Genomic DNA, 27,850 nt, shown 5'->3' with positions numbered 1-27,850 from the left:
ATCCATCCACACATATACAGACACAAGCAGACATCTCACAAGCAGACATACACTCCTGGAAATTGAAATAAGAACACCGTGAATTCATCGTCCCAGGAAGGGGAAACTTTATTGACACATTCCTGGGATCAGATACATCACATGATCACACTGACAGAACCACAGGCACATAGACACAGGCAACAGAGCATGCACAATGTCGGCACTAGTACAGTGTATATCCACCTTTCGCAGCAATGCAGGCTGCTATTCTCCCATGGAGACGATCGTAGAGATGCTGGATGTAGTCCTGTGGAATGGCTTGCCATGCCATTTCCACCTGGCGCCTCAGTTGGACCAGCGTTCGTGCTGGACGTGCAGACCGCGTGAGACGACGCTTCATCCAGTCCCAAACATGCTCAATGGGGGACAGATCCGGAGATCTTGCTGGCCAGGGTAGTTGACTTACACCTTCTAGAGCACGTTGGGTGGCACGGGATACATGCGGACGTGCATTGTCCTGTTGGAACAGCAAGTTCCCTTGCCGGTCTAGGAATGGTAGAACGATGGGTTCGATGACGGTTTGGATGTACCGTGCACTATTCAGTGTCCCCTTGACGATCACCAGTGGTGAACGGCCAGTGTAGGAGATCGCTCCCCACACCATGATGCCGGGTGTTGGCCCTGTGTGCCTCGGTCGTATGCAGTCCTGATTGTGGCGCTCACCTGCACGGCGCCAAACACGCATACGACCATCATTGGCACCAAGGCAGAAGCGACTCTCATCGCTGAAGACGACACGTCTCCATTCGTCCCTCCATTCACGCCTGTCGCGACACCACTGGAGGCGGGCTGCACGATGTTGGGGCGTGAGCGGAAGACGGCCTAACGGTGTGCGGGACCGTAGCCCAGCTTCATGGAGACGGTTGCGAATGGTCCTCGCCAATACCCCAGGAGCAACAGTGTCCCTAATTTGCTGGGAAGTGGCGGTGCAGTCCCCTACGGCACTGCGTAGGATCCTACGGTCTTGGCGTGCATCCGTGCGTCGCTGCGGTCCGGTCCCAGGTCGACGGGCACGTGCACCTTCCGCCGACCACTGGTGACAACATCGATGTACTGTGGAGACCTCACGCCCCACGTGTTGAGCAATTCGGCGGTACGTCCACCCGGCCTCCCGCATGCCCACTATACGCCCTCGCTCAAAGTCCGTCAACTGCACATACGGTTCACGTCCACGCTGTCGCGGCATGCTACCAGTGTTAAAGACTGCGATGGAGCTCCGTATGCCACGGCAAACTGGCTGACACTGACGGCGGCGGTGCACAAATGCTGCGCAGCTAGCGCCATTCGACGGCCAACACCGCGGTTCCTGGTGTGTCCGCTGTGCCGTGCGTGTGATCATTGCTTGTACAGCCCTCTCGCAGTGTCCGGAGCAAGTATGGTGGGTCTGACACACCGGTGTCAATGTGTTCTTTTTTCCATTTCCAGGAGTGTATTTGGTCTTTAAATATGTCTGCTTGTGAGATGTCTGCTTGTGTCTGTATATGTGTGGATGGATATGTGTGTGTGTGCGCGTGAGTGTATACCCGTCCTTTTTTCCCCCTAAGGTAAGTCTTTCCATATATATATATATATATATAACTCAGCCAATGAACACACCCGTCAACTCCTATCCTTAATAAAAGTCCTTAATCTTTCCTCTCCCACATCCACACCGGCTGTTCAGAGCATCCTCCTACAGGCCAACCGTAAATTAGAACAGCATGCCACCCTCCACCTCAAAAAACTATCCAATCTCCTGGTTTCCCACCTCCGGAAAGGCAACTCACTCACCCTTCACAACCTTTCCAGCAAACCTCAACCACCTCTCATTGCACACAAACCCAGTCTCTCCCATCTACTCAATCTCCCACTTCCAGCTCCACTCCCTCCAAAACCTCAAAATTCCTTTCAACACAATCTGGAACCACAACACCCTAATTCAGTAGTTAACCTTTCCTCCAAACCTCTCTCCCAATCTGAAACCTCTGTCCTATCCAAAGGCCTCACCTTCAGCCCCACTCCCAGATTCAACCAAACAGCCCTCGTCAAAGATTTACTGTCCTACACCCGTACTCTCTGCTGGAAATATCACTTTGCCACGAAGAAAAATGATCCTAATCCTACTCCTAATGATCCAACTCCCCAAGACACCATCCAAATTGAACCCTGCCTGGAACAGTTCCGTCCTCCGTCACAGCGGGACCCACCTCCTCTTCCTCAAAATCACCCTCTCCAAACCTTCCAGGAATTTCTGACTTCCAGCCTTGCATCTCAATCCTTCTTAAAAAACCTTAATCCTACACCCAACATCACCACTGCTGAAGCCCAGGCTATCCGTGATCTGAAGGCTGACCGATCCATCGTCATTCTTCCGGCGGACAAGGGTTCCACGACCGTGGTGCTTGATCGTCGGGAGTATGTGGCTGAGGGACTGCGTCAGCTTTCAGACAACACCACATACAAAGTTTGCCAAGGTAACCCCATTCCCGATGTCCAGGCGGAGCTTCAAGGAATCCTCAGAACCTTAGGCCCCCTGCAAAACCTTTCACCTGACTCCATCAACCTCCTGACCCCACCGACACCCCGCACCCCAACCTTCTACCTTCTTCCTAAAATCCACAAACCCAATCATCCCGGCCGCCCCATTGTAGCTGGTTACCAAGCCCCCACAGAACGTATCTCTGCCTACGTAGATCAACACCTTCAACCCATTACATGCAGTCTCCCATCCTTCATCAAAGACACCAACCACTTCCTTGAACGCCTGGAATCCTTACCCAATCTGTTACCCCCGGAAACCATCCTTGTAACCATTGATGCCACTTCCTTATACACAAATATTCCGCACGTCCAGGGCCTCGCTGCGATGGAGCATTTCCTTTCACGCCGATCACCAGCCACCCTACCTAAAACCTCTTTCCTCATTACCTTAGCCAGCTTCATCCTGACCCACAACTTCTTCACTTTTGAAGGCCAGACATACCAACAATTAAAGGGAACAGCCATGGGTACCAGGATGGCCCCCTCGTACGCCAACCTATTCATGGGTCGCTTAGAGGAAGCCTTCTTGGTTACCCAGGTCTGCCAACCCAAAGTTTGGTACAGATTTATTGATGACATCTTCATGATCTGGACTCACAGTGAAGAAGTACTCCAGAATTTCCTCTCCAACCTCAACTCCTTTGGTTCCATCAGATTCACCTGGTCCTACTCCAAATCCCATGCCACTTTCCTTGACGTTGACCTCCACCTGTCCAATGGCCAACTTCACACGTCCGTCCACATCAAACCCACCAACAAGCAACAGTACCTCCATTATGACAGCTGCCACCCATTCCACATCAAACGGTCCCTTCCCTACAGCCTAGGTCTTCGTGGCAAACGAATCTGCTCCAGTCCGGAATCCCTGAAACATTACACCAACAACCTGACAACAGCTTTCGCATCCCGCAACTACCCTCCCGGCCTGGTACAGAAGCAAATAACCAGAGCCACTTCCTCATCCCCTCAAACCCAGAATCCCCCACAGAAGAACCACAAAAGTGCCCCACTTGTGACAGGATACTTTCTGGGACTGGACCAGACTCTGAATGTGGCTCTCCAGCAGGGATACGACTTCCTCAAATCCTGCCCTGAAATGAGATCCATCCTTCATGAAATCCTCCCCACTCCGCCAAGAGTGTCTTTCCGCCGTCCACCTAACCTTCGTAACCTGTTAGTTCATCCCTATGAAATCCCCAAACCACCTTCCCTACCCTCTGGCTCCTATCCTTGTAACCGCCCCCGGTGCAAAACCTGTCCCATGCACCCTCCCACCACCACCTACTCCAGTCCTGTAACCCGGAAGGTGTACACGATCAAAGGCAGAGCCACGTGTGAAAGCACCCACGTGATTTACCAACTGACCTGCCTACACTGTGATGCATTCTATGTGGGAATGACCAGCAACAAACTGTCCATTCGCATGAATGGACACAGGCAGACAGTGTTTGTTGGTAATGAGGATCACCCTGTGGCTAAACATGCCTTGGTGCACAGCCAGCACATCTTGGCACAGTGTTACACCGTCCGGGTTATCTGGATACTTCCCACCAACACCAACCTATCCGAACTCCGGAGATGGGAACTTGCCCTTCAGTATATCCTCTCTTCTCGTTATCCGCCAGGCCTCAATCTCCGCTAATTTCCAGTTGCCGCCACTCATACCTCACCTGTCTCTCAACAACTTCTTTGCCTCTACTCTTCCACCTCGACTGACATCTCTGCCCAAACTCTTTGTCTTTAAATATGTCTGCTTGTGTCTGTATGTGTGGATGGATATGTGTGTGTGTGCGAGTGTATACCTGTCCTTTTTTCCCCCTAAGGTAAGTCTTTCCGCTCCCGGGATTGGAATGACTCCTTACCCTCTCCCTTAAAACCCACATCCTTTCGTCTTTCCCTCTCCTTCCCTCTTTCCTGATGAGGCAACAGTTTGTTGCGAAAGCTTGAATTTTGTGTGTATATTTGTGTTTGTTTGTGTGTCTATCGACCTGCCAGCGCTTTTGTTTGGTAAGTCTCATCATCTTTCTTTTTGGCATATTCATTGTTGCTTTTAAATTTTTACCTTTCTCCACCTAGTGACTTTGCTGTATGTATATACCTGGGCTGAGTTACTGACCATTAACGCCATGGCCCAGTAGTATATATGCAAACATAAATTTAAAGGTACTGCCTAGAAGGATAAGAAAAAGTGTTCAGTAACAAAAGTTACATCATTACTTTTTGCTGCTTCATTTACCATATAGCTCTTTGTCTTAAAAGTAAGCAGTGTTCTGCCTTTGCAGCTATGTCTGCACTCAGACTTTCTATTGTCAAGTTATGGAGAGACAGAATGGTTAACCAGTACTTGCCTTCAAGAGAGAAAATTCCAAGCACCACCTATACTAACACTTAAAAATTGTCCTACTTCAAAGCATTTCTATTAACAGCACTTGGAATTTTGCCTCCTAAGTAACTACTGACCAATCCTTTTATTCCTTTGTATATCAATAGTTTTCTCAATTGAATTTTCTTTTGGTGCAGTTAATTGACTCAACATTCATAAATATTTAGATTCCATATTCATACATACCTGTGGTTCTAGGCCAGCCAGTGTAGCATAAGCCAAACTCTGAGGCATCACAGTTAATCCTACAGTTACTCCAGCAATAATATCACTAATAAATTTCTCGGAATTGTACTGTGGCAGCCATGATGTTATCGGCATACGTTGATGAAGTAATCGTTTCATTAAATGCATTTTATTTGGCATTCTTGTTCAAGAATAAGAAACTGGAATGGAGACAAAATCACCTGAAATAAAAAAATACATGTCTTTTTTAAATTTCGCCTTCATCAACACGGCCTTAATTTGTAGTCAGTGAAAAAGTGTAAAAGTAACATTTCATAACAACAGAACATCAGTTATTAAATAAAGGCCAAGGTTACATGCAAAAGGACGTGAAAATAAGGTACCAGAGACAATATGGATGAAGAAAAAAAAATGAAAACACACAGAGGAAGATAAAGAATGTGAAAAAACAGATAACAACAAAGAGAGAGATGGAATTTTGTGTCTTGGTAAATTAAGATCCACAAAAAAATATTCTTTCCTTAAGAAGTCATTTTTCAGCTGATATCAAACTGAAGGCTGAGTTGTACACTACAGTGGTTAAACATGGCCCGTTAGGTGGGTTACATTCTTTCTTTTCTTGATCTGTGAATTGCCTCCTCCTCATATAGACTTACAGCTTAACACCAAGTCTGGTATGGACACAACCCTCATTTTTCTTCCTTCACAACCCAGTGACAGAGATGATCACACACTATCACAAAAAGAAATTAGAAGGTTCACCGGGTTCAAACCCACCATCAAAATTAGTACCTGACATTTACCCAGAAAGCTACCAGATCATGGTCACAAGGTCAACTCCAACATTTGACCAGAGCAGAGTTAAATACAGGGACTACATCAGGAAGCAAATTTCCTGACACATTACATCAAACTACACCTCATCAATGAAATAAAAAATTTAAAAAAACATGTTTTCAAAAACATTTAGCACTACAAAAACATGAAAAGCATTTTTCTCTGTGAGACAGTTAAATGTAAACAGGTAAGACCTATGTATTTTAATCCAACAAGTTTTCCTCCCAACATCCTTAGATAATACTATACAAAGAAGAACAAAAACCAGCAAAAAAAAAAAAAGCACAATAATGCACAACCTGAAATTAAAGTAATTTGTAGATTAGTAGTTTAAATTAGTTTAGTTCCAAACCTACATAGTTTGTCTGCCAGTATTCACATCTATTGACAGGTTGTTATAGATGCTTTACATTGCAACAAAAACTAAATGGCAGTAAGCTGCATATCTGTTCCCAATACGCACTCTTTGAGTACAAAGATTATACAGGGTGGGATATAAGTGCAGATATTGTGATCAATGTTACCCACTTCAATGTTACAGTTGTTTTTTCTCTGCATCCAACAGTCTTCCCAAAACCACATCACATAATTTACTACCAGCTGTTTTCTGCACAGTCTTGACTGCTCCACTAATTGGACGATGCCTGTCAGTATAGACCAGACTGTGTTCAGCAGGGCACTGGCGTTCCATGGGAAGTGAATAAGTGCTCCATGAAGAACTACCAATAACAAAGTGCTTTCTTTTTTCTTCGTTTTCTTTTTTTTTGACATTTTATTGATACTAATTATTTTTAAAATTTTATTATCATTTCTGTGTTATTACTTATGACTTAAAATTAATGAAATCACTAAATAGAACAATTTCATTCAATTTATAAAATATTATTAACCTTCAAAATAAACAATGCGTTCCATCAAAGTACCAGGATTCTCAATGTGCTCCATTAGAGGAAAAGTTTCGGAGCCCCTGGTATAAACTAACTATTTTGTGCCCATATGTCCACACTTCAAAACCTGTCCTGCTGCCCAGGGGAAAATAAGCATTAATGACTTGCTCTTGCCACCTATACTTGGAGGTACTAATCAATGTAAAAAAAAAAAAAAAAAAATACTACTCCTAACAGCTATAATTATTAGTCTGCAAATGAAGAAAATACTGGTGTAACGTTGTTCAGTACATTGTCCTCAGTCACCAATAAAAATATGGTCACTTTACCCCTAAACCCTACATATGAAAGCCCACTGACTCCAATATATACCAATATACCCTATAAAACAATCCTATTTTGTTTCTCATACTTGCTTTACTTCATATAGTTATTTCCAGATACATATTCCTACATTTTTATCTAGCATCTTGATTTGCAGCTTTTCTTTTTGTAACCCACTATCCATTACTGCCAAAATTGGTACATGATTTTGGATTTTATAAACAAGTAGCTCACTGTGAAAGTATGTAACACATTGTGTGTTTTTTGGATTGGTATACAATGTACACTGTATGGATCATGTCAAATTTGTACAAAACCACGAAAAGGAATTTTTAAATATGTATCTTATGTCCTTGGCCTGTGATATATTCATAGGCATCCACGGAAGAGCAGTCCCTCCTGGAATCTTTATTCATAACAGAATTCTGGTACAATTCTAAAAGTGAATGGATAACCATCAGTTCTTTGGGTTATAGTAAGTAATTTTGTGAGATCGAAAAAATTTGATCCTTCCAGTATGAGATACCTTCAAAGTCTGCCTCGACACCTGAGTGGAGCCGGCACGGTAGCTCAGCGTATTCGGTCAGAGCTGGTTGGCGTCTGTAATAAAAAACTGAATGGAAGGTTCAACAAACGAACTATAGCGGATGTCATGTAACGTCCGCAACGACCAAACACAACGGAAAAAAAAAGTGGTCGGCGCAACAGAATGCTAGGCGAAGGGACCAGGTTCAATTCCCGGCTGGGTCGTAGATTTTCTGCGCTCAGGGACTGGGTGTTGTGATGTCTTCATCTTATCCCCATAGACACGCAAGTCACCGAAGTGGCGTCAACTAAAAAGATTTGCACCAGGCAACCGGTCTAACCGATGGGATGCCCTAGCCACATGACATTTAATTTCAGTGACCAACTTTTCAGCGTATTGGCTCTCCCCCCCCCCTCCCCCACCCCACCCTCAAGATAAATTTTTGCGGATGACCTAACCGTAATACAAAACAATTTTTTGATTACTAATATAACGATAAATTTAAATAAACTTTTTTTCCAAATGCTTTGGGGGGATTCTTTCAGTTCTAACAAGGGAACCTCCCCATCGCACCCCCCTCAGATTTAGTTATAAATTGACGCAGTGGATAGGCCTTGAAAAACTGAACACAGATCAGTCGAGAAAACAGGAAGAAGTTGTGTGAAACTATGAAAAAAATAAGCAAAATATACAAACTGAGTAGTCCATGTGCAAGATATGCAACATCAAGGACACTGTGCGTTGAGGAGCGCCATGGTCCCGTGGTTAGAGTGAACAGCTGCGAAACGAGAGGTCCTTGGTTCGTGTCCTCCCTCGAGTGAAAATTTTATTTTCTTTATTTTCGCAAAGTTACGATCTGTCCGTTCATTCATTGACGTCTCTGTTCACTGTAATAAGTTTAGTGTGCGATTAGTAGACGAAAGGACGTGCCTCTCCAATAGGAACCGAAAACATTTGATCGCAAGGTCATAGGTCAACCGATTCCTCCACAGGAAAACACGTCTGATATATTCTATACGACACTGGTGACGGCATGTGCGTCACATGACAGGAATATGTTGTCGACCCACCTAACTTGCACTCTTGGCGAATGGGTAAAAAGATTCTTCTACCTTGCCCGATTTAGGTTTTCTTGTGGATGTGATAATCACTCCCAAAAAAGTGATGAAAACATACGAGTTTGTCACATAAACTGCAACAAATGAATGCAACAGTTTCACAGTCGCACAGTTTTCCCTGTGCTCTGTCAAAACATACGTTTTTTACGTTTTCAAATGTTTCCGTGTGTAGACCGTCAAATCCTGCATATGTCCAAGCAAATCTAAACATGTCCTGGAATTTTGGAGAGCGAAGTTGATTATGTGAGAGTGCCTGAACTTTAATAATCGTCTGAAAATAAAAAATTAAACTTTTCACTCGAGAGAAGATTTGAACCAAAGACCTCTCGTTCCGCAGTTGCTCACGCTAACCACAGGACCATGGCGCTCGCAAGCTGACACTCTCCTAGATGTTGCTAACCTTGCGCATGGACTACTCAGTTTGTATATTTTGCTTATTTTTTTCATAGTTCCACACAACTTCTTCCTGTTTTCTCGATTGATCTGTGTTCAGTTTTTCAAGGCCTATCCCTGTGCCAACTTATAACTAAATCTGAGGGGGGTGCGATGGGGAGGTTCCCTTGTAAGTACTTTGTACAGTTCTAAGTACTTTGTACACAAGATCATAAACATGTAGAATAAAGCAAGCCGTTTTGCCGGTAACTAACAGAAATGAAACCTTGACAGCATTTTATCGTTTGTCTATTTGTTAAATGAGTATGATAGGACATTTTCGTAGCACACTACTCTGTGCAAAGGCTTGTGGGTTCCAAAACGGACTTGGCCTACGTCTTGATTGTAAGCAGCAGCATCGCCAGTGATCTCTTAAAAAGGCAAGGTCAGCTTGTTATTGGCTCGACTCGCCGCTTCAAATTGAACGCTACGGGGGCAGTAACTACTGCGATTTTTTTTTCCCTCGCAAGAGAATCCCGAAGGAGATATTAGTTCTGGGTCGCACCGACGTCTTCAGTCCGCCCGCACACGGAACGACTGAAAAGGAACGTAACGGGCAGGCTATGTACATCGGCGACTCATGCCAACGTTGTTTGCGTATGGGCCATCACTGAAACGACAAACTGCTGTTGCCGTGTTCGAGTGTCGAGGAAGGGGAGCATTGTTTGTCGCATCCGAGCATCTTATTGTTACACGCGACATGTCGAGCACAAACTCAAGCTCAGAGGAAGATGTGGTTCTCTATTACTAGTACGCACGAGTAAGCAAACGAAGAAAATTCTGGATTCACCCGTACATTCACACAAACATAAACTGTAGGGCTGTATGTAGCAGCAAAGGAGTTGTACCAAACAGATTCGAAACTCATAGCTTTCTACAGAACGAGTAAACAGCGCTACACTGATTTGGCGCAGTTGATTTCTTCCGTTTTATTTTGAAAACCCAAATATCTTGGGATTTATATATACTGAAATGTATGATGGTTGTTACGCTCGTTAAATCATTTGTATGTGATTACCACTGTATTTACACATGTAGGAGATCTGTGGCTTTTCACTGCTCTTTCCCATTTGACGATGTAATTTTACAGAATGTCAAAGACTGCTAGACACTAAAGAACACTGTTGGTATGTTTACAATTTTTTTGTACATTTGCTTCAATTGATTTTATTTCAAACAATAGATGTAAGTAAAAGACACATATAATATTAAATCATTTCCACACTTAACATCCCGCTGTCTCAGTCAAATCTCTCCTTCAGTGGTCTGGAAGCTTGTCTGAAATAGGATGTTTTTCAACTCCCCGTACAAAGCTAATGTTGACAATACTGCTCGTTCATCTTCAGGCTAAACCTAGACAGAGCTATGTATGAGGACACGACGCAACTCAGATCGCTTGGCAACGAGGAAGCTCTATTTCACTATACAGGAAGTGATTCGCTGCCGACCCGTTAGCAATTTCCATCGGCAACGAATTGCTTTTGAGTCGTTTCGTGTGTGGAGAGCCTTAGATGTGTAACTTATAGTGTTCTTGTACGGCAGCTCTGTTAGATATATGTGTGGGTGGATTCTTGGTGTCCTTTTTCTTGGTTTGTATTTAGCATAAAAAACAAACACGTTGTGTAAGTTTACTGCACCATAAAAGAGAAGCAGCCTCTAGTTCCTTAAGTCCGGTCCGCAACTATTCATTTGGAAACTAAATCTGGCTTGTGCTGTGTGTTACGGTCTGTCCATTCTATCCCTTTGATAGGCCTATAAAACATCAAGTTATCCAGTGTTACCAAAAAACGAATAAAGCTGTCATTTGAAACTAGGGTTGCTATATTAAGCTACAAAAATTACCGAACACAGTCAGGGAAAGGATTTGCTGAGTTGAGGGTGAACACAATAAAAAACTTAGTATACATTAAGAACTATATTATTTACATTTTTGTAAATTTGGTTGCAAGTTGCAAACTTCAAATCACAACGAATGTATAATCCTGCTTTTACCATAACGACACTTAATTTCTTTCTAGCATCAGACGATAAATGATTCATGTGACTGAAAACTCTCTCCACATAGGCATTGCTGCAGGGAACCGCCATTATCCTTTCGATAATTTAGTGCTATAAATGGAATTCTAAAAATATCAAACCACTCATACTACGGCACCGAACATGGGGTTGAAATATCGAACACCCAGCACCCCAGTTTGAAACATACTGTCAGCAGTGTGATAAGTTTTCGCAGAAATGCACATGAAGAGCTAAGATTTTTTCCAACATGAATTTTACAACACACACGCGCGCGCGCGCGCACGAATGACGACGGGCTGCAGTTGCCGAATCGATTCATAACCAGCCTTTAGGCCAAATGTAACTACTTCGGAAATTAAGTTGACAATTAGCACAGTCTTATAATTAGATTTTTGGGACACTTCTGTGGAAGCTTAAATCGTGCAACTGGCAACACTTTTAATTTTGCACTTTTTCAATTGGTGCTTTTGGATTATCCGGAATATACTTTAACACGCCTACCGGTATACGTTATCACAAGTCCTTAGTGTTTTCTAGTGTTAACTCTGCTGCCTTAAATGTGTCGACATTATGAAAGTTGCTCTACACATACACATTTCTAGCCTCTTTTCTTTAATAACAATAAATGTTTAGACGTATAAGAGTATATTAACAGAGCAGATAACAACCATGTGCTTTTCTGATTACGGTAGTGGTTTTTTACATGACTTCCCTGCTTACTTAAAACGATTTAGTATCTTCAGAGTACGAAATGGATATTATAATACGAATTAAGAAGCAGCTCCCACGCAGAGTTAATCAGAATGGTGCAAATCTATGACAAACTGGTCGAGAAAACAGGGTTAATGGAGGGAATACAGAAAATCTGGTCATATTTAAGAAAACCCGAAATGATGTAACATGAATAGTAGACAGATTCACATTCAAGTCAGTTTACGACTTCAAGTGCTTACAGGGTTTTTTTTTTTTTCATAAAGACAATAGAGATGTTCATCTAGTAGTAGTTAACAGAACGCACCAGTTTTACTAATATCTGAAGGAAAAAAATACTTAACACTAACTTCAATACGCCTATATGGACCACTTCCAAGAAAGAAAAATGAAGAGAAACTATTAACACTCGAGGCGAAACTACTAAGAAAACATTTTGAACCTGTCATCTATGAATATAACGTGGAATGGAGGATGAGAAAAAATGGAGGACTATGGGAGCTGAACCAGTACAGTAACGTCGTCGAGGTTCTAAAGCAGAGCTGGGCAAGAAGTCGACGAATGGACTAGCGGTACCTACTATAGCACTTCTTATGAAAGCAGTTGGAACGAGAGGAAAAGGAAGGCCCAGAGTGAGTTGGCGAGACATCAGGATTCACACGGCTACGGTGAACATCAGCTGAAAATGGACAACCAAAACACTCGACTGAAAGAAACCGAAGGGGCTCATAGAGCAGGCGTGTGGTCGATAAGGCCCTTGCCACATGTAAGGTATTTTCAGGTATTCCGTCTCTGTTTATGCTCGTGTCTAAATATTAAGCGCGAACTGTCGACTTTTCTTTTGTTCCTTGATCTGAATCGATTAAAATCTGAAGAACCAGTCGAGATACAGCATATACATCTCTGCAGAATTTTTCAATCAAAGAGCATTAACGATCAAAAATAGCTAGTGTGAAACGGCACTATTTAAAGTATTTAGCTTGAAAATGAGTGATAAAGATGATCGACCATAGCATAATCACTAATCAAACATCTTCACGAAGCACTAATTTAAACTCTAATCACATGAAACATTTGACTGTGTAATTCTCCAAGTCAAATTCCACGATGTCACACGAATAGCCGCTATTGACATTGTTGGCTGAACTAAAAGGACGAGATGTGGCAATGCACTCAAATCATTAATACTTTCTTTTCCGTATTACCATCTTTAAGTTTTTTTTTTTATTCTAAACCTATTGATGCTACTACCCCCATAGCAGAATTGGCTCTGAGCACTATGCGACTTAACTACTGAGGTCATCAGTCGCCTAGAACTTAGAACTAATTAAACCTAACGAACCTAAGGACATCACACACATCCATGCCCGAGGCAGGATTCGAACCTGCGACCGTAGCGGTCGCTCGGCTCCAGAGTGCAGCGCCAGAACCGCACGGCCACTACGAAGCAGAATTAGTTGTACAGTGTGTCTTACAACGCTTCGTTCCAACCTGTCCATTTTACTCATGAAAAAGTACCTCTTTATTCATGCTTATTTTTCACCGCTGGCACATCTTTCATTTTGTCTCTCAGCTCGGCTCCTAGCGTGTTCCTGTAACACCAGTTTTCAAATGCAGTTGTTTTCCTACTCTCAGCTTGTTCTATGACTGCTTGAAACGTTTGGAGCACAAAAAGTGACGTATTAAAGCACTCTACTATGAACATGTTTTGAGTGAGGTACTAGTGTCTTAGCTGTCGTCTGAGATTAAAACGAGTGCGGTGAAACAAAGATGTAACCCTGAAATTCAATACCATAGAAATGTTTAAACAGACGCCTGAGCAAAGGTAAACATTTTCTTTCCGCTACAGTCGTAAACTGATCTGAGTGAAATGTTAGGATATCTAACACACAAAACAGCCGACAACTGATCACATTTCCTACTTCTAATTAAGCTGTCAAAGTTCATTTTAGGTGGTATTTTACTATGAACAGAAAGAAAAATAACTCTAACATGAACTGAAACTTCCTGGCAGATTAAAACTGTGTGCCCGACCGAGACTCGAACTCGGGACCTTTGCCTTTCGCGGGCAAGTGCTCTACCAACTGAGCTACCGAAGCACGACTCACGCCCTGTACTCACAGCTTTACTTCTGCCAGTACTGCCTGCCGTCATTACATACTATTAAGGAAATTTTAATATGAGCTATACTTACTACCCCGGAAATTCAGAAATCTGCTTTTGCCTCTCAGCTCCGTTATCTTCAATTGGTATTAGCCTGAAGACTTCGATCAAGTAGCATTTCGAATTCGAATTCAGTAGCCACCAACACAGAGGTCAGCTATTAAAGGTCACCGACATAAACTTCTCTACTTCTGATTTTGTGTGTATTTCTGTGAGGAAATGACATCTGTATTTACATACATATAAGTACCTAAAGCTGTCCTCAACATGAGGTTGGTTTGAACATAGTCATGGTCCTCCTGGAGGTGCCTTCCTAAAATCTTTGAACTGACTTAGCCAACCAGTTATAGAGGGAGCTATAGTTCAATATGCACTCTCAATCACGACGCAATTTGATATTTTTTTCATCTTAGGTAGAAGGCGATCTTAGACAGGAGAGGACAGAAACGTTGCGACAGAAAAGATCCTGTAACCAACTGAAGACTGAAACTGGACCTTCGGATTAAATATATCAATCGATTTACATTGCTATTTCGATTTCCATTACATGAAGAATTCGACTTTTCAGTAACTCTGTATGCTGGTCGTGACTTGTAATTGTGCTCTGCGTGAAAAGCAAAATACGGGCCCCAGTTCTCTTGTAGCCACACGACATTTCGCTCTACACCGGGTCAAAGAAATTGTCAAGACTATGATGTGTCTCCTATCCCCATGAACCATGGACCTTGCCGTTGGTGGGGAGGCTTGCGTGCCTCAGCGATACAGATGGCCGTACCGTAGGTGCAACCACAACGGAGAGGCCAGACAAACGTGTGGTTCCTGAAGAGGGGCAGCAGCCTTTTCAGTAGTTGCAGGGGCAATAGTCTGGATGATTGACTGATCTGGCCTTGCAACACTAACCAAAACGGACTTGCTGTGCTGGTACTGCGAACGGCTGAAAGCAAGGGGAAACTACAGCCGTAATTTTTCCCGAGGGCATGCAGCTTTACTGTATGGTTAAATGATGATGGCGTCCTCTTGGGTAAAATATTCCGGAGGTAAAATAGTCCCCCATTCGGATCTCCGGGCGGGGACTACTCAAGAGGGCGTCATTATCAGGAGAAAGAAAACTGGCGTTCTACGAATCGGAGCGTGGAATGTCAGGTCCATTAATCGGGCAGATAGGTTAGAAAATTTAAAAAGGGAAATGGATAGGTTGAAGTTAGATATAGTGGGAATTAGTGAAGTTCGGTGGCACGAGGAACAAGACTTTTGGTCAGGTGAATACAGGGTTATAAATACAAAATCAAATAGGGGTAATGCAGGAGTAGGTTTAATAATGAATAAAAAAATAGGAGTGCGGGTAAGCTACTACCAACAGCATAGTGAACGCATTATTGTGGCCAAGATAGACACGAAGCCCATGCCTACTACAGTAGTACAAGTTTATATGCCAACTAGCTCTGCAGATGATGAAGAAATTGGTGAAATGTATGACGATATAAAAGAAATTATTCAGGTAGTGAAGGGAGACGAAAATTTAATAGTCATGGGTGACTGGAATTCGAGAGTAGGAAAAGGGAGAGAAGGAAACATAGTGGATGAATATGGATTGGGGGAGAGAAATGAAAGAGGAAGCCGGGCTGGTAGAATTTTGCACAGAGAATAACTTAATCATAGCTAACACTTGGTTCAAGAATCATAAAAGAAGGTGGTATACATGGAAGAATCCTGGAGATACTAGAAGGTATCAGATAGATTATATAATGGTAAGACAGAGATTTAGGAACCAGGATTTAAATTGTAAGACGTTTCCAGGGGCAGATGTGGACTCTGACCACAATCTATTGGTTATGAACTGTAGATTAAAACTGAAGAAACTGCAAAAAGGTGAGAATTTAAGGAGATGGGACCTGGATAAACTGTCTAAACCAGAGGTTGTACAGAATTTCAGGGAGAGCATAAGAGACCAATTGACAGGAATGGGGGAAAGAAATACAGTAGAAGAAGAATGGGTAGCTCTGAGGGATGAAGTAGTGAAGGCAGCACAGAAGAAATATTGAATTTAATTGATGAAAGGAGAAAATATAAAAACGCAGTAAATGAAGCAGGCAAAAGGGAATATAAACGTCTGAAAAATGAAATCGACAGGAAGTGCAAAATGGCTAAGCAGGGATGGCTAGAGTGCAAATGTAAGGATGTAGAGGCTTATCTCACTAGGGGTAAGATAGATACTGCCTACAGGAAAATTAAAGAGACCTTTGGAGATAAGAGAGCCACTTGTATGAATATCAAGAGCTCAGATGGAAACCCAGTTCTAAGCAAAGAAGGGAAGGCAGAAAGGTGGAAGGAGTATATAAAGGGTCCATACAAGGGCGATGTACTTGAGGACAATATTATGGAAGAGGATGTACATGAAGATTAAATGGGAGACAAGATACTGCGTGAAGAGTTTGACAGAGCACTGAAAGACCTCGGTCGAAACAAGGCCCCGGGAGTAGACAACATTCCATTAGAACTACTGACGGCCTTGGGAGAGCCAGTCCTGACAAAACTCTACCATCTGGTGGGCAAGATGTATGAGACAGGAGAAATATTCTCAGACTTCAAGAAGAATATAATAATTCCAATCCCAAAGAAAGCAGGTGTTAACATATGTGAAAATTATCGAACTATCAGTTTAATAAGTCACAGCTGCAAAATACTAACGCGAATTCTTTACAGACGAATGGAAAAACTGGTAGAAGCTGACCTCGGGGGAGATCAGTTTGGATTCCACAGAAATGTTGGAACACGTGAGGCAATACTGAGCCTAAGACTTATCTTAGAAAACAGATTAAGGAAAGGCAAACTTACATTTCTAGCATTTGTAGACTTAGAGAAAGCTTTTGACAATGTTGACTGGAATACTCTCTTTCAAATTCTAAAGGTGGCAGGGGTAAAATACAGGGAGCGAAAGGCTATTTACAATTTGTACAGAAACCAGATGGCAGTTATAAGAGTCGAGGGGCATGAAAGGGAAGCAGTGGTTGGGAAAGGAGTGAGACAGGGTTGTAGCCTCTCCCCCATGTTATTCAATCTGTATATTGAGCAAGCAATAAAGGAAACAAAAGAAAAATTCGGAGTAGGTATTAAAGTCCATGGAGAAGAAATAAAAACGTTGAGGTTCGCCGATGACATTGTAATTCTGTCAGAGACAGCAAAGGACTTGGAAGAGCAGTTGAACGGAATGGACAGTGTCTTGAAAGGAGGATATAAAATGAACATCAACAAAAGCAAAACGAGGATAATGGAATGTAGTCGAATTAAGTCGGGTGATGCTGAGGGAATTAGATTAGGAAATGAGACACTTAAAGTAGTAAAGGAGTTTTGCTATTTGGAGAGCAAAATAACTGAAGATGGTCGAAGTAGAGAGGATATAAAATGTAGACTAGCAATGGCAAGGAAAGCGTTTCTGAAGAAGAGAAATTTGTTAACATCGAGTATAGATTTAAGTGTCAGGAAGTCGTTTCTGAAAGTATTTGTATGGAGTATAGCCATGTATGGAAGTGAAACATGGACGATAAATAGTATGGACAAGAAGAGAATAGAAGCTTTCTAAATGTGGTGCTACAGAAGAATGCTGAAGATTAGATGGGTAGATCACATAACTAATGAGGAGGTATTGAATAGAATTGGGGAGAAGAGGAGTTTGTGGCACAACTTGACAAGAAGAAGGGACCGGTTGGTAGAACATGTTCTGAGACATCAAGAGATCACCAATTTAGTTTTGGAGGGCAGCTTGGAGGGTAAAAATCGTAGAGGGGGACCAAGAGATGAATACACTAAGCAGATTCAGAAGGATATAGGTTGCAGTAAGTACTGGGAGATGAAGCAGCTTGCACAGGATAGAGTAGCATGAAGAGCTGCACCAAACCAGTCTAAGGACTGAAGACAACAACATGATGTGTCTCTAAAAAGATTTGTAAGTTTAACCACTAACCATGGGAATATGCTGTCGACAGTATCGTTTGTTAACAATATATGGCTGGGGCCAGACTGATTTTTTGAGTTCTGCACCCAGTAGTGTGATGGACAGTTCGATACAAATTTAAAATGCTGTCCTTCCCGACAAATCGTTCATCACAACAGCGTGTCTGTGTAGCTAACCCGTGGACCTAAAGTTACAATAGTTCGTCGGAGGTAGCAGTATAACTTATTCAATTATTTATGCAGAATTCGTGATAATATAAACGTGAAATTTAAATTAAAAACTTACTGAAGGTAACAGCACATTTAAAGAACAACAGAAACTACGAAGAAACACTTAACATATATCCAACGGAATTGTGAAAAGACACCCACCAGTCTTATTTCTTGCAGCTTCTTGATCTTGACTAGTCACTCGCTCAATATAAATCTGTTTATAGCGACGAAGACCACCGCATGACTATCTTAGAAATGGAGCGAGAAGAACAACATGTTCGGATCAAAGAATATGCGTTCGAGTTTAAAGTGATAAGGTCAGAACTTTTATACAAAACAGAACGAATGAAGGTCACGTAACGTGTGCGCGATTACTAGTACAGACTGTACCGTAGCATATTACGATAGCCATTGCGGCCTGTTATTTTTTAACTTGGGGCAGATTTTCCTAGTACGCTGCATCAGACCGTTTGAATACTCAATGCCACTCAGCGTACCATACGATAATCTCTACGAGACATCTAACAAATTCAATGACGGAGAAAAATTGCTGTGTCGCAATGCATTATTCAGAAAAGCTCAGAACGTATGTCGCACACACCTAATCTTCCGATAAGCACAACTGCATTACTACCGTCACATTCAGATTTGGTGATACCTTGATAAGCTGTGAACAACCTTCGTTACATCAAGTCCCAAATTAGAGAAGCGTTTGGGTAGTTTCTCGGGTATTATCCACCAGACACTAGTTCATTCATTATTACTGGTTTCTGGTGTACAATAGTGGTTCTAGAAGGTATCGGCCTTCCCGTTTTTAACTAGAGGTATCATGAGACAGGACAGGGAAGAAGGTATGTGCGAGGTATTATGAGGAAGGTTTGCACACCCTAATTTCGTATGTAATGGATTGTGATATTTACTGAATATGAGTCCCACGACTGTGCTGAAGGGGTGATGCGGATTTGTCTTCTGCCACTTCAAGAACTCAGTTTGCAGTAATCTACACAAGGTGTACCATAATGTGTGGTGAAAACTGACAACGTCATAGAAGTAAAAACGCTCTAGTAAACATAGGTCCTCCGCCTATGAGATACCTCTGAATGTTTGGTTACGAACTGCCACCGGCTTCATTGTGAAATTTTGCTCTAGGTACTACAAATGAGTTTGAAATTGCAATTTTTCGTCTAAAGCCCCACTTAAATGGGCTCAAATTTCACCCGTGGCCTATCTTAACATGAAATGCAACATTTCTTGAGCACGGATACATATTACAATTTACTGTACACTCGTACTTGTTAAAGGTGGTGTTGCACGTTATTTGGATTCAATACTGCACTCGTCTCTGCAATGAGTTACGAGTTCTTCCGGACTCCTCGGATTATTTCAAAAAGTTTAACAAAACTGTACAACTCCCTGCTTCGATTCTTTACCTGTATAAACTCAGGTGCTCTACACTTCGCTTTTGAGATGACCTCACAAAGAAAAATCCGAAGGATTAAGGTCAGTTGATCTTTGAGGCCAAGGCAAAGATCTTGTTCAACCTATTCATCTTGAACCATATTGGCGCGCTAAATATCGTCGTCTATCAGAAGTAAAATATGGCGGTACCCATCGCGCATCTACCACAGCGCATGGTTGAAATTCGAGCTAATTAAAAGGGACTTAATTGGAAAGTTTGCTGAGTACGGCAAATTTTCACACTGAAGTTAGTGACCGCTCATCACCACACATTCGCAATTATCTGGCAAACGGCTTGTTTGCGGAGCCACGTATACTGGAAATTTTTTGCTTCCATTATTGCATATTTTTACTCGAGTCAGTTTTCGCTTTTATGATACACCCCGTGTAACTTTAAATGCTTACATTTTAGTTTAGTCTTTACCGTGACTTAGAGGTGCCGATTGCAGCTACAAGTTTACTGTTCCGGAAGCAGTTTTCGTTATGGTAACAATATACTTCTACGGTGGTGGTTTGATAATTCTGGTAAACTTTTATGAAAGAATGGAACATTTTTGTTGCGGCTCGATCATTGGTAAGTTTGATTATTTCAAGGATAGTATAAAGAATTTTAGCAATGTACAGCGTGAAGTTCATTATTGACAGCCGTTTGAATTGGTCGGAGTGCCGTCTGCGACTGAAAATGGAGAAAACAATTTCGCGCTGTTGTTGAACTATGAATGAAGTTCTCGCGGACTCTATACTATCAGTGCAGACCATTTACTTTTTAATTAATGAATTTAAACGTGGTTGGACAAGCACCGAGGATTTGGCGCGGTCTGACCGTACAACTGAGGTCACCACAAAGGAAACCATAGACAAAATCCATGATTATGGTAATGCAAGACCGTCCAAGAAAAATTCGTGACTGTATTGAGACCGTGAGCGCCTAATATCCTGCACGGGGAATTGGCTGAAGAATCTGTGTGCGAGGTGGGTGCCATGATTGCTCACAGTCGACCGAAAGTGCATCCGACACATTTCAGCACAATGTCTAGCGACGTTTAATCGCAATCGGCAAGACGTTTTGCTGCGATTTGTGACTGCTGATGAAACCTGGATCCATTGGAGTCGAAACGGCAGTCAAGACAATGAACAAAGGCTGGTGAAAGTGCCATAGACGGCAAAGGCCATTTTACGAGCTGGTAAGCTGATGACCATTGTTTTTTGGGACTCCCAACGAATAATCCTCATATATTACTTGGAAAAAGGCAGAACCGTAACTGGACCCTATTACGCTTAATTGTTGGACGGTTTGAAACTTTCAGTGGCTGAAAAATGACCAAGATGACACGCAAAAAAGAGCTCTTTATCAGGGTAAAGCACTATCACGCACATCAGCGATAACAATGCGAAAATGCAAGAATTAGACTTTGACTTGGTTCCTCATCCACTCTATTTACCAGACTTAGCCCCAAGTGACTTCTTCCTGTTCCCGAACTTGAACCTTTGGCTTGCTGCGAAGAAATTTTTATCAAATGAGGAAGTGACTGTTTCAGTCAACGATTAGTTTGCATAGTTTAATAGAACCTATTTTTCTAGTGGGATGAAAAAGCTGGAGGATCGCAGAACTAAGTGTGTATCCCTCAAAGAAAATTATGTCGAGAAGTAAGGTGAATTAACTACGAAAAAAACATTTTTCTTGTTTTTTACCAGCCTTATCAAACCACCCTCGTAGTTCCAATCGTCCTTACCGGTACGGGTGCGAGAAATTGCAAGTCCAATGTCATTTCATCTCCACAGGGAAACGTGGAGCAAATCAAGTGACAGTCCATGTTCATTATTCAGTATGATTATCAAGCTGATAAAGCGTTTGTATCCGCGAGTTACGAGTCTCCACTCTAATGTCCTTCTTGCACAGTGATTACTATCGATGGATTGCATTTAATACAATGGAGGGTGGTCGAAGCTGTGTAATGAGGACAGTAACATCAAAAGAACCGGTATTGGACTATCTAGTAGTTAAGTATTTCATACTTATCACTGACCGACAATTGGGAAACATGGCTACCAAGAAAAGGAAATGCCTGTTAAAGTTAATATCTTCTCCGTGTGCCGATTACTGCAACGTTGAAGATTACATCCGGTATTTCTTTTAAATGTGAAATATTTTTAAAATGGTGAAAACACTAATGGAAGAACCCAAAATTGTTGAATACTTGTAGGTCCGATTAATCCTACCTTCTCTCAGACTATCAAGCCTATTAATGTTTTTAGAAGTCCATGAGATTTTGTAAAAAGGGTCTTTAATGTTAACTTTGTACCCCCTGTATGATTCTTTGATTTCGTTAGTTTATCATAAAGCTTTGTTTATGGGATAACTTGAACGACAATGTTCAATGTCCTTATATTTATGATATTAATTTTAAAAATGTTACTGCGTTATTCCCTATATGTATAAATGATTTCAATTTTATCCCGTCTCATGTTTCTGAATTTTGCATTTGGCGGTACGGGCCTGTGCCCGAAGGCATTTGAAATGAAGTAAGCTCAACAATCATTTGCGTAAAGCTGAGAGTGTATTTGTTTCAACGGCACTTGTAGTTTTCTGGCAAAATTGTTATTTTGGTTTCGGTCAATTCACGCAACCGTATCATGTTTATAAGATGCCACTGTAATACGCTATTCTGAATACGTTATTGAAAAGCATCAAGGACATTCAAATCGAACAAACACGCGCGCAGAGTCTGAGGCACTTGTCTTCCTAACTGTAATAAATTTCATGGTTCTCAAGAAGAGCAAGGTGGTTACTCTACAGTTACGTGTCTTAAGAGCCATAAATTTCTGCATGTCGTCTGACGCTACGTCGGAGACAAACAAGTAGACTATATACCAACAAAACAGTTTTCTTTAACGGGTGACACAGCTTAAGCACACAGATAAGGGGGATACTCCCACAGCACACACTGAACGTGTTTTCTTACTCACCATACCAGCGCGTTACATCGTCTACGCACAATTCTCAGCTGTTTGAAACTGTTCGCCTACGCTCAAAGATTCCGTATTAAAGAGTTCCGCTAGGGGGTAGCGGCATTCGACCATGGAATAATGTTAAGGACGCGATTCCGGAGAACGTTCGGGGAAGCCGCCGTCAACGCAGATTTCACTTCCCGCAGAGCATGTCATAATGGGAATACGAAAGGTCGTAGAAAAGCGGGAAAACTCACTCGACCGTATCCCGTCAGAACCAGTGGCAACACAGCCATGTAACTGACTCAGTACAGCCCAGCCAAGGACAATTTGTTTTTTGCCCGTCCGCTTGAGGGAATGCGTTCGTTTCTTATTGGCAAGCAGGCGCGACGCCCGAGCAAAACACTGTGGCGCCGGGTAATCACGTTTTCTCATTTCAAAACATGAATGCAGTGAAGCCAGGCGGTACCAGAGCGTGTCGAATTTATCTTATCCAGCTTGAAGGTCGTCGAGGGGGAACCAGCGGAGAAGCAACAACAAATTTTGAATATGTCATATTTTACGCGCCTGGGAGCATGTCTCGAAAGCAGTATCATGTAACAGGGACAGACACGCGCTTCCAGCATTGGGAAAGAGCCTATTCTGGCTCTCATTTCTCTCTCTTAAAAGAACTACGACGTACTTGTCCCACTAATGAGTGATGGAAAAAAGTAAGATGGTTTAACGTTTTGTGACATTATGGCGGGCCCGACAGATAACAAATAAAATAATTATTACCACTGTCGTTTATTATACTTTCTTGAAGACCTGGGAAAAAGAGATAGACAGACAGAGAGAGAGAAAGAAAGAAAGAAAGAAAGAGAGAGAGAGAGCAACGGAGAAGTGCTCATAAGACTCGCGCTCTGAGGGTGCCTGCAAAGAATTTATATATTGTAAATAAAAATTAATGTTTCTTTTTATGTTTCTTCCCTATGTGTTCCTAAATCATTCATCCGATTGTCATAAAATTTTGGTGAGTTGTTCTCCGTATGCCCGTAAATGTTCCTAGCCTAAAAAAAGGGAGTGCAACACATAGTTCTGGAGATATGACGTTATAAACAGCAAGATGCCACCGCACGAAAATAACCAGATTTGTGCATCTACTACTTGAGAATGAGATCGTTTAGCGACTAGCAACAAACTTCACATAATTTATAATTTCAAACCCTTACAAGGATTTATCTCGCCGACACCTCCCCCCCCCCCCCCCTCTCCACAAAATGATGAAAGGAAAAAAAGGCTATCGCTTACTAAATTTTCACTGTACATACAGTGAAACTGTTGCATCAGGCATGGCGTTTTAAAGTATTACTTTGTTACTTCTAATTCTATTCGCAACATATTTTGCATGCGGTACCCACATATACCACAAAATGTGCCGGCAAATTTATATCACTGTACGACACACAGTTCACGAGAATGACATCAAATACTGAGATGCGTGAAAAACCACCGCAGCACGCATTACGTTTTACTTTATTACTTCTTCGATACTAACTTTATTCAAAATACATTTCGCAGACAGTAGGCACATATACCGCTGGATGTATCTGTACAATTACATCGTTTTACAGCACATACTTCAGGATATATGACGTCTTAAACATTGAGCTGCGTGAAAATGAAACTGCAGGGCGAAATTCGCTAGGCACAGAAGTGAACTATGCGTACAGATACGCTTGAAGTATGTAAATCATGTATAAAATATATCTGACATCTGCGTCCGCAAATAAAGCTCATCCTTAACACCTGCGACGATTTCAGCCAAATTTGATACACATGTTATTTACATTCTGGAGAGAAATACTGTTCGGGTAAGAATCACCAGTCTTGCACTGGGGTAAGTGTAATGACGTGGAGAGTGAAGGGAGGACGAGGAGATGGATGGGCAGCAGTGGGGAAGGAGGACATATAGGCACCGATAGGAGGAAGAGGAGATGGACTGAGACAGACGAGGGGGAGATGGACAGAGACAGGGAGAGGAGGAGACTGATAAAGAGAGGGGAGGAGCAGATTGACGGACAGAGCAGGGGGGGGGGGGGGGGGCAGGAGATGGACAGAGAGGGGCGAGTAGGCGATGGACAGACAGCAGGGGCAGGAGGAGATGTTCAGTGGAAGGGGGTGGAGGAGATGACAGAGAGAGGAAATGGAGGAGGTGGACACAGAGAAGGAGTGGAGGAGGTGGACAGAGAGAGGAGGAAATGAACTGACGAGTATCAAAATATGTGACAAATAGATAATTTGCAATGAAAACCTCGTAACTCCATCTGTCTGAGAAAACCGTTAACGCCAGTAACCATTAACTCCATTATCAAAGAGAGATTTGAAGGTGCCTGGATCTCTCTAACCTGTTAGTAGCTGAGTCATTCCAAGTCAAATCAACACACTTTAAATAAAAATGTTACATCACCCTCTTAGATTTTGCTGAAAGCTGGTATAGTGGATGCTGAAACGAAGAAAAAAACCAAATTTCAATTTTTTACCTCAAACCATTCCTGAAATATGGTCATGTAAACTTTTCAAAAACTGGCCAAACATGTGTGAACGGACTTTTTTTAAATTGCCCTAGAAGCTGCCCTAAATTGAGCTAGAGAACTGGGAAAGGTGTCATTTTGCAGCATTTTTCATGCTCTTTCCAGTGATAGACAAAAACATAGCTTCTAATTAATAACCTTTTTCAAAATGGTAATTAATATTTTGATTTAATTTTTTTTTCAAAAAGTACATAATTGAAAATGTTCAAAATATTTCCATAACTACTTCATACTGTTGTAAATCACATGGCAAAATATAAATGTGGGATGATGATGGGTTCATTGCTAAAAAAAAATTATTCCGGACTCTTGTTTTTCACTAACAGCCCTAGTTTGACCAAACTGACCTTTAAGGTAGTACGTCAGTAGAGGATCGTATACATAGGGCTTGGTGTCTGTACAATAATTCAGAGACTGGAGCCATTGTTGAGATGATGTAGTCTGCATTGTTACCTTCTAAGGCTTTGTGTGCCTACGGCATTATTGTGCACTGTGGTTTAGTGCAAATCAATTGTTACCTCTGTGTTGACCAGTCTGTATCTATTATACTTAATAGTTCATTTTCAAGTAAATCTATACATTGAAGGACAGGTTATAAGTGGTTTTTGTATAAATATGGAACCAAGTAAAAAGTGCAGTGCTGTAAGAGTGCAGTGTTGTAATCCATTGAAGAAGTCAAATCATTTTATTAGAGATAGAAAAAAAACTGAGAAAGGTCACAACATGGATGCCCAAATTACACTCCTGGAAATGGAAAAAAGAACACATTGACACCGGTGTGTCAGACCCACCATACTTGCTCCGGACACTGCGAGAGGGCTGTACAAGCAATGATCACACGCACGGCACAGCGGACACACCAGGAACCGCGGTGTTGGCCGTCGAATGGCGCTAGCTGCGCAGCATTTGTGCACCGCCGCCGTCAGTGTCAGCCAGTTTGCCGTGGCATACGGAGCTCCATCGCAGTCTTTAACACTGGTAGCATGCCGCGACAGCGTGGACGTGAACCGTATGTGCAGTTGACGGACTTTGAGCGAGGGCGTATAGTGGGCATGCGGGAGGCCGGGTGGACGTACCGCCGAATTGCTCAACACGTGGGGCGTGAGGTCTCCACAGTACATCGATGTTGTCGCCAGTGGTCGGCGGAAGGTGCACGTGCCCGTCGACCTGGGACCGGACCGCAGCGACGCACGGATGCACGCCAAGACCGTAGGATCCTACGCAGTGCCGTAGGGGACCGCACCGCCACTTCCCAGCAAATTAGGGACACTGTTGCTCCTGGGGTATCGGCGAGGACCATTCGCAACCGTCTCCATGAAGCTGGGCTACGGTCCCGCACACCGTTAGGCCGTCTTCCGCTCACGCCCCAATATCGTGCAGCCCGCCTCCAGTGGTGTCGCGACAGGCGTGAATGGAGGGACGAATGGAGACGTGTCGTCTTCAGCGATGAGAGTCGCTTCTGCCTTGGTGCCAATGATGGTCGTATGCGTGTTTGGCGCCGTGCAGGTGAGCGCCACAATCAGGACTGCATACGACCGAGGCACACAGGGCCAACACCCGGCATCATGGTGTGGGGAGCGATCTCCTACACTGGCCGTACACCACTGGTGATCGTCGAGGGGACACTGAATAGTGCACGGTACATCCAAACCGTCATCGAACCCATCGTTCTACCATTCCTAGACCGGCAAGGGAACTTGCTGTTCCAACAGGACAATGCACGTCCGCATGTATCCCGTGCCACCCAACGTGCTCTAGAAGGTGTAAGTCAACTACCCTGGCCAGCAAGATCTCCGGATCTGTCCCCCATTGAGCATGTTTGGGACTGGATGAAGCGTCGTCTCACGCGGCCTGCACGTCCAGCACGAACGCTGGTCCAACTGAGGCGCCAGGTGGAAATGGCATGGCAAGCCGTTCCACAGGACTACATCCAGCATCTCTACGATCGTCTCCATGGGAGAATAGCAGCCTGCATTGCTGCGAAAGGTGGATATACTCTGTACTAGTGCCGACATTGTGCATGCTCTGTTGCCTGTGTCTATGTGCCTGTGATTCTGTCAGTGTGATCATGTGATGTATCTGACCCCAGGAATGTGTCAATAAAGTTTCCCCTTCCTGGGGCAATGAATTCACGGTGTTCTTATTTCAATTTCCAGGAGTGTATTTCCTCAGATACCAAGTGGTGCCAAGATTTGTGCTAAATGTAGGAAAGATGTAACCAAATTGAAAAATTCACAAGAGCCCATCAGTGATGAAAAGAATCTTCTGGATCAGAGATAATCATCCGAGACCAAGACCCTGACTTCACTCCAACTTCAGTAGCTGTTAAAACATTTAACACAACACTGCAAGAACTAGGTGAGTCCCCAATTTACAAGAGAAAACTAACATCTAGGCATTACGCCAAATCAAAAGTGAAGAAAATCTCATCAATGACACGTAAACATTTTGTTGCTCCTGAAACTTCTTCATCAGATACTGATACTGATGAATCCATTCTTGAAAATCTTAAAAGAAACTTTAAAAATTCTATAAGTAGAGCAAAAACACTAATGATT

At 42.7% G+C, this 27,850-nt stretch overlaps 1 protein-coding gene across 2 annotated transcripts in view; it reads right to left on the bottom strand.

Annotated features, from left to right (window-relative positions):
* LOC126236081 (sodium-independent sulfate anion transporter-like) overlaps positions 1 to 27,850 on the bottom strand; it is a 170,592-nt gene that overhangs the window by 63,184 nt on the left and 79,558 nt on the right. The window contains exons 1-2 of one of the 2 annotated variants that reach the window (XM_049945142.1): positions 22,738 to 22,963; positions 5,132 to 5,352 (exon numbers count right to left, since the gene is read on the bottom strand). In XM_049945142.1, the coding sequence (XP_049801099.1) occupies positions 5,132 to 5,311 (180 nt within the window). In that variant the 5' untranslated portion in view covers positions 5,312 to 5,352; positions 22,738 to 22,963. Of the gene's footprint in view, positions 1 to 5,131; positions 5,353 to 22,737; positions 22,964 to 27,850 lie in introns of those variants that run through there. The other variant, XM_049945144.1, reaches the window with a different exon arrangement.

This window comes from Schistocerca nitens, chromosome 2 (genome assembly GCF_023898315.1).
Source record: "Schistocerca nitens isolate TAMUIC-IGC-003100 chromosome 2, iqSchNite1.1, whole genome shotgun sequence".
NCBI lineage: Eukaryota > Metazoa > Arthropoda > Insecta > Orthoptera > Acrididae > Schistocerca > Schistocerca nitens.
The sequence above is the reverse complement of the archived record's forward strand: the minus strand, read 5'-3'. Positions and strand labels throughout refer to the sequence as shown.